At 38.0% G+C, this 10,168-nt stretch overlaps 2 protein-coding genes across 2 annotated transcripts; one reads left to right on the top strand and one right to left on the bottom strand.

Moving 5' to 3' along the window:
- The first annotated feature begins 674 nt into the window (after positions 1-674).
- Positions 675-1,649, top strand: LOC145075445 (uncharacterized). The gene is made up of 2 exons (XM_079021692.1): positions 675-1,278; positions 1,351-1,649. The coding sequence occupies exons 1-2, from the start codon at positions 675-677 to the stop codon at positions 1,647-1,649; spliced, it is 903 nt and encodes a 300-aa protein (XP_078877818.1).
- A 644-nt stretch (positions 1,650-2,293) lies between these two features.
- LOC145075444 (uncharacterized) lies at positions 2,294-3,433 on the bottom strand. The gene is made up of 2 exons (XM_079021691.1): positions 2,830-3,433; positions 2,294-2,757 (listed from the first exon to the last, which is right to left on the bottom strand). Exons 1-2 carry the CDS (start codon positions 3,431-3,433, stop codon positions 2,294-2,296), a joined length of 1,068 nt encoding a protein of 355 aa, XP_078877817.1.
- Positions 3,434-10,168: the final 6,735 nt, after the last annotated feature.

The following is a 10,168-nucleotide window of genomic DNA, read 5'->3' as shown; positions in this document are numbered from 1 at the left end:
AAAAACAAACACACTGCAAACCTTTAAATCTGCGCGTGGTCTGCGCCGCGCAGACAAAAGAGCCCACGCAGATCTGCGGAGAAAAAACAAACAGCACCTTAGGCCCCACCGATCCTTTGCGCTTTGTTGCATATCATATTTTTGGAGGGACCATGAACATGAGAGAGATGTGGATGCATTTTCCCGATGTTCCTGAGATATTACGAGGATGGCTTGAGATGACGGATACAAGTTTAGGAGTTTTGAAGGATGGAAAGATTGTCTGATGATTGTTCTAGTGTTGAAACTATTTGTTAGGTTTTTTTTGCCTTTGTTGGAACTATTTTGTTAGGTCTTTTTTCTTTTCTTGGAACTATTTTTTTGTTATGTTGCTACTTGGAATATGGTTTATCTAATGTTTTTTTGGTACTTGAAATATGATTAATGTAATGTGTATTTGCTACGTCAAATATAGTTTATGTATGTTTTTTTGCTACTTGAAATATGGTTTATGTAATGTTTTTTTTTTGCTACTTGAAATATGATTAATGTAATGTTTTTTAAAGTTCTACTTTGTTGATTTTAGGTTCATAATGGATCACGATCAAAAGTTACTTCTTGTAATTCTTATGTACCTGTACATCCGTTTTTTTTGGAAGAGGGGTGTGAAACGATTGCGGGATAATGATTCGGAAATGACAGGACATGAATACACATTGGAGTTGTTACATCGTAATCGTTTACAATGTGTTGAAGTACTACGCATGTCTCATGACTCTTTTGTACGACTATGTGCTCATTTTAGAGCAAATTATTCATTAAAGGACAACAAACATGTATCGGTTGAGGAAAAGATGGCCATGTTTTTGATGATGATCGGCCATAATCAACGTTACATGATTATCAAGCGAAGATTTCAACACTCGAAGCAAACAATTCATAAATTTTTTTATGAAGTGTTGGAAAAAATGATGCTTTTCGCACAAGATGTTATAGTACCAACTTCTTTTAATCCGAATCCAAACATTCTAGGACATAATAGGAGGCTACGACGGGTTTTCAAAGGGGCGGTCGGTGCACTTGATGGCACTTTGATACATGCTGTTGTCCCTGCTAAGAAACAAGACTTGTATAGAAGTAGGGGAAAGGGAGACTGTTACCAAAACGTATTGGCAATTTGTGACTTCAATATGATTTTCACATTTGTTGTGGCCGGGTGGGAAGGGGTAGCGCATGACTCTAGAATATTATCAGAAGCAATAACCGATCCACAATCATCATTCCCATTTCCACCACCCGGTAAGTTTTTGTTTTTTTTAAATACTATTATCTTAGTTTGAAAATTGATTAGTGTTTTGCATTTTTTTACAGACAAATATTATCTTTGTGATGCCGCATATGCACACACTCGAGGATTTATGGCCCCTTATCGTAATGTGAGGTATTGGCTTGGAGATTTTCGTCAACGACGTGCATTGACCAATAAGGAAAAATTTAACCATGGACATGCAAAACTTCGGAATCTCATTGAGCGTGCTTTTGGTGTTTTGAAAGCACGTTTCCCTATATTGAAGAGGATGGCACTATTCCCGTTCGTGACACAAAGAAACATTGCCATGGCATGTTTCGCGCTTCATAATTTTATAAGGAGAGAAGGAATGAGTGATTAGTATTTTGCACGATACGATGAACCCAATGTCTCGTTTCGAACTAACAATGTGGGCGTTGATGATGATGAAGACGGGATTCCAACACATGGTACTACAGCAGACTGTGAATATATGACTCAGTTACGGGATGAAATTGCTGATCAGTTGATGCATAATATAGATTGAATTGTTTTAAATGAAATTGTTATTGTAAAACTAATTTTTTTTATTGTATGACTAATTTAGATGCATGAATTTTATTTTCAATGTTATAAGACTATTATTATTAAAATTTTGGTGTTGGAAAATCATTTTATGTTTGTAAAATCATTTTATTTAAAATTTCAATCTATTTCAGCAGCCTGCAGACGTTAAGGTGCTGTTTGTTTTTCTGAAGCCAAAATGTCTGCAGTCTGCGGACCACATCTGCAAGCCTCTGCAGCAGAAGAGGTGGACCAAACGTCTGCAGTCTGTAATAAGAAGACTGTTTGTTTTTTAACGTCTGCAGGCTGCTGAAATAAATTGAATTTTTAAATAAAATGATTTTCCAACACCAGAATTTTAACAATAATAGTCTTATAACATTGAAAACAAAATTCATGCATCTAAATTAGTCATACAATAAAAAAAATTAGTTTTACAATAACAATTTCATTTAAAACAATTCAATATATATTGTGCATCAACTGATCAGTAATTTCATCCCGTAACTGAGTCATATATTCACGGTCTGCTGTAGTACCATGTGTTGGAATCCCGTCTTCATCATCATCAACGCCAACATTGTTAGTTCGAAACGAGACATTGGGTTCATCGTATCGTGCAAAATACTCATCACTCATTCCTTCTCTCCTTATAAAATTATGAAGCGCGAAACATGCCATGGCAATGTTTCTTTGTGTCACGAACGGGAATGGTGCCATCCTCTTCAATATAGGGAAACGTGCTTTCAAAACACCAAAAGCACGCTCAATGACATTCCGAAGTTTTGCATGTCCATGGTTAAATTTTTCCTTATTGGTCAATGCACGTCGTTGACGAAAATCTCCAAGCCAATAACTCACATTACGATAAGGGGCCATAAATCCTCGAGTGTGTGCATATGCGGCATCACAAAGATAATATTTGTCTGTAAAAAATGCAAAACACTAATCAATTTTCAAACTAAGATAATAGTATTTAAAAAAAAACAAAAACTTACCGGGTGGTGGAAATGGGAATGATGATTGTGGATCGGTTATTGCTTCTGATAATATTCTAGAATCATGCACTACCCCTTCCCACCCGGCCACAACAAATGTGAAAACCATATTGAAGTCACAAATTGCCAATACGTTTTGGTACCAGTCTCCCTTTCCCCTACTTCTATACAAGTCTTGTTTCTTAGCAGGGACAACATCATGTATCAAAGTGCCATCAAGTGCACCGACCGCCCCTTTGAAAACCCATCGTAGCCTCCTATTATGTCCTGGAATGTTTGGATTCGGATTAAAAAAAGTTGGTACTATAACATCTTGTGCGAAAAGCATCATTTTTTCCAACACTTCATAAAAAAATTTATGAATTGTTTGCTTCGAGTGTTGAAATCTCCGCTTGATAATCATGTAACGTTGATTATGGCCGATCATCATCAAAAACATGGCCATCTTTTCCTCAACCGATACATGTTTGCTGTCCTTTAATGAATAATTTGCTCTAAAATGAGCACATAGTCGTACAAAAGAGTCACGAGACATGCGTAGTACTTCAACACATTGTAAACGATTACGATGTAACAACTCCAATGTGTATTCATGTCCTGTCATTTCCGAATCATTATCCCGCAATCGTTTCACACCCCTCTTCCAAAAAAAACGGATGTACAGGTACATAAGAATTACGAGAAGTAACTTTTGATCGTGATCCATTATGAACCTAAAATCAACAAAGTAGAACTTTAAAAAACATTACATTAATCATATTTCAAGTAGCAAAAAAAAACATTACATAAACCATATTTCAAGTAGCAAAAAAACATACATAAACTATATTTGACGTAGCAAATACACATTACATTAATCATATTTCAAGTACCAAAAAAACATTAGATAAACCATATTCCAAGTAGCAACATAACAAAAAAAATAGTTCCAAGAAAAGAAAAAAGACCTAACAAAATAGTTCCAACAAAGGCAAAAAAAACCTAACAAATAGTTTCAACACTAGAACAATCATCGGACAATCTTTCCATCCTTCAAAACTCCTAAACTTGTACCCGTCATCTCAAGCCATCCTCGTAATATCTCAGGAACATCGGGCAAATGCATCCACATTTCTCTCATGTTCATGGTCCCTCCAAAAATATGATATGCAACAAAGCGCAAAGGATCGGTGGGGCCTAAATGAAGCACCTCTAACTTCTCTAAACATTGAGGGATTGTATACCCTTTAGTCAAACTTTGTAAAACTTTTTTTCATTTCTAATGCTAAATCATCGCCAATAATAGAAGTTCCATCAGGTGAAGAAGTAGACGGTGAGGCACTAGGAGGTATAGGAGTTGAGGGTTTAGCCATTTTGTTGGGGTTACCAGATGGTGAAGCAGTATATGGTGAAGCAGCAGAAGGTGAAGCGGCAGAAGGTGAAGCAGCAGAAGGTGGTGGCTCATGGTGGGAAGTGTCATCACCATCATCATCTATTGCATGAAAAGGGGTGGCGGTAATCTGAAGTGGTGGAAGACGACAAGAGGATGCTCCAGCTACTGATGATGATTGGGTTGAGTAACTCCTAAAATTACCAGTAGCACTATTTCCATCAAAAAGACGTGCACAAAGATCTGGAAAAGGCAATGGAATTGTTCTCAATGAAGCAGCCTTCGGATGCCCCTAAACCCAAATGTAACAAAAAAATAGTATAAGAATATTTGGCGACGTCAAACATAAATGTTTAATATATATATATATATATATATATATATATATATATACATAAAAATGTGTATATACCTTCTTAAAATCATCCCACTCCTCGGCTGTTAAGTTAAAAGTGTTTGTTTGAGAGTTGTATATATTACCAGTTTTGTTTTTTAAATACACCCATCCTGTGTATTTGACTTTCAAATTGTCATATGCGTTTTTTATTTGTTTTTGACTCAACTCAAACCCAAATTTCTCCTTAAGAACTCTTCCAAGCCTTATCCATGAGTCTTTCTGCAAACTCAATCCTTTTCTACCGACACTCTCTACTTCTTCAATACAAGTATCCAATAAGCATTTTAAATGCTCATTGGTCCATTGTTGTTTTTCTCCCATTTCTAATATGCAATATATCATAGACAATAATAATTTCATAAGGTATTGTAGCATTCACAAATTGACAAATATGATTCCATAAAGTACTGCATATCATACACATTACAAAAAAAATGATTTGAAACAATCAACAGTATTTTCAAAACCAAATAACAATAAACAATCAACAACTAAAGTGTGATTTTCACGTGACTTGTTAGATATCCTTAGTTGACAACATTATTTCACATTTTCAGCACAAATTTTCCCAACATTATTTCACAGCATTAAATAATTCACAATTGACAACATTGTTTCACTGCAATAAACAATTCACAATTGACAACATTATTTCATAGCAAGACTTTCTTTAATTTTCTTAATTTTCAGCATTATTTCACAGCAAGACTTTCTACTCTTCTGATTCTGCACTACTTATGATACATAAACATGAAAAGAAAAGGCAAGACTTTCTTTAATTTTCTTAATTTTCAGCAAAATAGGCTCTATATATTTATATTATTTTCCAGAATATCAATCAAACATGATACATGACTTTGGTTCCATTCTTTTTGTATGCAAAAACCTAATCTGATCATGTATCAAACATGTATTGTAATAGCATATTGTGAAGGATCTGATATACATCTATTGTAATAACAATTAACAAGAATATGCTAGTGGTGGAGGTGTACCTGGATAGTGGAATTACCGGATTTGCCCTCTGAAGCACAAATGCCAAAAGTTGGAGCGGAAATTCCAAATAGAGAAGTGCTTGAAGAAAACTGGAAGGGTGTTTGATTGAGAACCACTGGCGGAGGGATAACAAGAAAAACCAATTAATCATCAATTTCATGTTAGAACTAAAAAAAAAAACGCAAGGAAGATACATGTTCGCTTCGCTGGTCGCTGAATCGATCGCGATACAATTCGAGATGAGCCTGATGCCTTCGATCGGAGAGCAGGCGTCGACGAGGGTGGTAATCGGCGACGGGGGTGCTAATCGGCGACAAGGATGCCTCGTTGGTCGACGCTGGTCGCCTGAATCGATCGCTGTACAAGTCCAAATGCGCGCCTGATGCCTTCGATCGGAGAGCAGGCGGCGACGAGGGTGCTAATCGGCGACGGGGGTGCTAATCGGCGACGGGGATGCCTTCGATGGTCGATGGATCGATGGATGGTTCTGTGGACCGTGGGAAGGTTTGACGATGGAGGCGGATGCAATAGAAGACGCGTTTTTTGTTTTTTAGGTTTAAAACACTCGCAGACGTTAGAAGATGTTGGCCCAAGTCTGTGTGGTGAAGACCTCGCGCAGACGTTTTTATGTCTGCGCACTTCAGAAAAACAAACACACTGCAAACCTTTAAGTCTGCGCATGGTCTGTGCCGCGCAGACAAAAGAGCCTACGCAGATCTACGGAGAAAAAACAAACAACACATAAAAAACAAACAGTCTTCTTATTGCAGACTGCAAATGTTTGGTCCACCTCTTCTGCTGCAGAGGCTTGCAAATGTGGTCCGCAGACTGCAGACATTTTGGCTTCAGAAAAACAAACAGCACCTTAGTATTTTCAAGATCCAGAGATAGCGTAAAGATACAACGCGGTACGATATAAGCTTGATAAGGTTGTACGTTATGTTGTAATGTGTATACCTCTTAAATTTCAAGAAATTGTCAATATGTTTAATAATATAGTAAAGATAAAGATAAAGATAATTATATAACTAATGGAACTTAGTATAATAATATTGGATTTATGAGATTATGGGCAAGAAGTTATGTTTTAAAATAAATATATAAGTTTTCTAAATTATTAGATTTATAGTATGAGAGCTCTCGTAATTATATTGATTTCCATAATGGTGATTATTTTTTTAAAAAATTTAATAGTTAATAAGAGTGTATATTATAAAGTATTAATAGTACATATTTGAAATATGAGCTAAGGAATGATTATTAATGTGGTTATAGGTGTTTAACAAGTTGGACAGACCGTCTTATCCATTTCAGTGGTTTCATTATGTTTTGGTGCTTCAGGGGAGTTTTCCTCACTATACATATGGGTCGAAGGCACCAAGGTTTGCCCATTGGATTAGATATCATGTTATGTGATAGTATGTTATCGTGTTGTAGTGGCCTGTTAGATCTGTATCCTGGTATATAGGATGATTCTATGCTTAGGGATCTGTAGATCTGTCTGATTGTCGGTTGACTGATTATATGATTATCTATTATATGTGCACATATTTGTTGGTGGTTGAGGCTTTACTACTATGTGCGTGAGCCAATAGATGGTTGATTGGGCCTGAGTTATTCCAACCTGATGGTTGATTGGACCCATAGTGTATTGGCATTTCAACCCGATGGTTGATTGAGCATGTGGTATTCCAAACCGATGGTTGATTGGACCCATAGTGTATTAGCATTCCAACCCAATGGTTGATAGGGCCTGGGGTATTCCAATCCGATGGTTGATTGGACCCATATTGTATTGGCATTCCAACCTGATGGATGATTGGGCCTGGGGTATTCCAACCCGATCGTTGATTGGACTCGACATGTTTGGTATTCCAACCTGAGGCTGATTGGGCCAGGCATGCGTAGCTAAGCATGCTTGTTTGTATATGTTATTTTTTTGTATGTTGGTACTTTGGGGGAACTCACTAAGCTTCGTCTTACAGTTTCAGTTTATTGTTTCAGGTGTTTCAGAGGAACGTGGCAAGGTGAAGGCGTGACCGTACACATCCTTGGTTCTACAACTGAATGGATATTGGGAGACTCTCATTTTAATTCATGTTTTGGAAACAATGTTTTTGTAAACACTTTTATTAGTAAAGGGTTTTTTTTGAAAAGTTTAAATTTGTTGAAATTTTTGGGACGTTACACCTCATGGCAAGATGGAGCCGTTGGGTGTTCCCCTGTGGAAATGGGAAGAGATCACGATGAATTTTTATCACAAATCTATTACGGACCACACGAGGAGTGGATTTGATTGGGGTCATCGTGGATCGATTGACCAATAGTGCTCATTTCATCCTTATTCAAGAGAGCATTTTCGTGGAGAAGTTAGCAGATGTCTATATCCGGGAGGCTGTAGCACGACATGGGGTTCCCGTCTCAGTGGTTTCAGATCGAGATGTGCAGTTCACTTCCATGTTTTGGAAGAGATTCTATAAGGAGTTGGATACTTGTTCCATGAAGCAACACTCCGTGTTGTCCTTAATGAAATCCGTGTTTCCTTGTATTTGGACATGTCGTGTTGGTGCCTCCAACACGCCGTGTCAAATCCTCAAAAGGTGATCCATTCCCAAAATTGCTCCTCAAATTTTCGGGTGTTACAACTCTCCCCCACTTAAATTAGATTTCGTCCTCGAAATCATTTCTTATTATCTCCTTTACTGAACTAAATGATCATAACTGGACTCCCTGAATCCCAAAAACGACTGGGGAAGTCACCTCACTCTGGTGACCGCCCACCGTTTCTGATGCTGAATCCAAAATAGAAGATATCATTAGCCCTACCAAAGAATGAATCTCAACCTTTCCTTAAGTTAACGAGTAACCAACCGCTATACCTGAAATTGAAAACCCTGGACAATGATGAACTCCAAGACTGACAGAACCAATCAAAACTGCTCCCGTAAGGACTCAACTTCACAACCGTAATCGAACAACCTATTCAGCCTGAATTAATTCACAGATACCTAAAAACATATACCCCGGCCACCTGCCAGATCCTTGATAAAATTCGACCCTAACACACAATGGCCTTCCATTAATCAAACCCATTCTAAGCATAATTCTCATACTGAAGACGGAGGAATTCCTTGCATTCTGCTAACTTTAATGGATAAAGGCCCACCATCACTACTCCGCTCCAAACCAAAAATACAATTCCTTATTGAAAAGAAATCAACACCCTAATTGAGAAATTTCCACTAATCCCAATTCCATAAGATGCAACAAAAGCCTTTAATTAATCTGTGACTCCCTGACACGCCATTCCATCCACTACTCCTATGAGTAAAGATGAAAATTCCTGGAATTCCACATTTACCTTCAGTCCTTAACAATCCAGATGTACCCCCATCAAGCAAAACACATGATACATTAACAAAGAACTTTTGATTTGAGACCTCATGACCAGTTCCCAACCTTGATAATCAGTCCATCATAACAGCTTGCGAGCAAACACGGTTATAATGCAAACATCCCAAGAGATTTTTCTGATATACGACCGATACTCCCAGCAACCTTTAATTGTTCCCTTTATCCAATCCAGCCGATTGAGAGCCTCTCGACTTCCGTCAATGCACCAACACCGAAAGCATCATAATCAGAAGAAATCCATCAATCAATTAATCAATCATTGAGACCACAACCTATATCTGGAACTCGCGACTCACACCATGGCCAAAAGGACCCTCGACTATTTCCACTGCCTAGTAGGGACCTAAACAATGTCCCTCTCAACACTAATTGCACAACAAGGCCACGTCCAATCCCTTTCACAGAACTAGCTGCAAAAAATGCAAAGCCCGATGAAATCATGGTTGCCCACAACCCGAGAACAGGATGACAGTTGCACCCCTGATCCAATTTAAAGGCTATCACCCAGAAGAACCATGTGGAAATTTTGATCCAAGCCCCAAAGCTATCTTGTCCAGCCCACATGCACACAATGAATTACCACAATGCATATCCCTCAATCATTAACAGAAGACATCCTCATTATCGATCGAAACAAGATTCTATACTTGATTGAGACTAAACAGGTTCCACCAATTCGCAACCAACTCTAGAAGAATTCTGATGTGATCCTGAATGCCACCCAACCTAAGCCTGCTATGAACCAAATTCCATACCGCCATTGAGTCTGAACATGCCCAGAGACCAAAGGAGCATAAAACATACTATATTTGATGACAAGTTGACATATCCATTGAACTTCCACCGACACCACTTGAATCCTTCAGAGAACCCTTGTTGAAAGACAACCGATGTGACCAAAAAAAATCATGAACATACCAATTTCCGAAACTGATTCCTTAATCGATCCCTGGCCAAGCTAGATTATAATTAGAAATCCATACCACCAAATGACAATTTCCTTCCGTCGCCGATTCTCATCCTGCGAAATCCCAGCGGCTCCTTATCTATTCATTAGCACCCCCAAAAGGGACCAATAGCTGCAACGAGCTCCATGATTACCCACCTCTTGCTAAGTGAAAACCTCGGTGTCTCCTGAAACCGTTTATACAATTAACATATAC

The sequence above is a fragment of the Lactuca serriola genome, chromosome 9, assembly GCF_051521515.1.
Source record: "Lactuca serriola cultivar US96UC23 chromosome 9, Lser_US96UC23_V15, whole genome shotgun sequence".
Taxonomy (NCBI): domain Eukaryota; kingdom Viridiplantae; phylum Streptophyta; class Magnoliopsida; order Asterales; family Asteraceae; genus Lactuca; species Lactuca serriola.
Note: the sequence above shows the minus strand (reverse complement) of the source record. Positions and strands in the feature narration are given on the sequence as shown.

What these genes read in the sequence shown, in the direction of transcription:
- LOC145075445 (XM_079021692.1), top strand. Translation starts at nt 675, where the DNA reads ATGACAGGACATGAATACACATTGGAGTTGTTACATCGTAATCGTTTA. An exon ending in ATTCCCATTTCCACCACCCG is followed by an intron (nt 1,279 to 1,350) that starts GTAAGTTTTTGT and finishes ATTTTTTTACAG; the next exon opens with ACAAATATTATCTTTGTGAT.
- LOC145075444 (XM_079021691.1), bottom strand. Translation starts at nt 3,433, where the DNA reads ATGACAGGACATGAATACACATTGGAGTTGTTACATCGTAATCGTTTA. An exon ending in ATTCCCATTTCCACCACCCG is followed by an intron (nt 2,758 to 2,829) that starts GTAAGTTTTTGT and finishes CATTTTTTACAG; the next exon opens with ACAAATATTATCTTTGTGAT.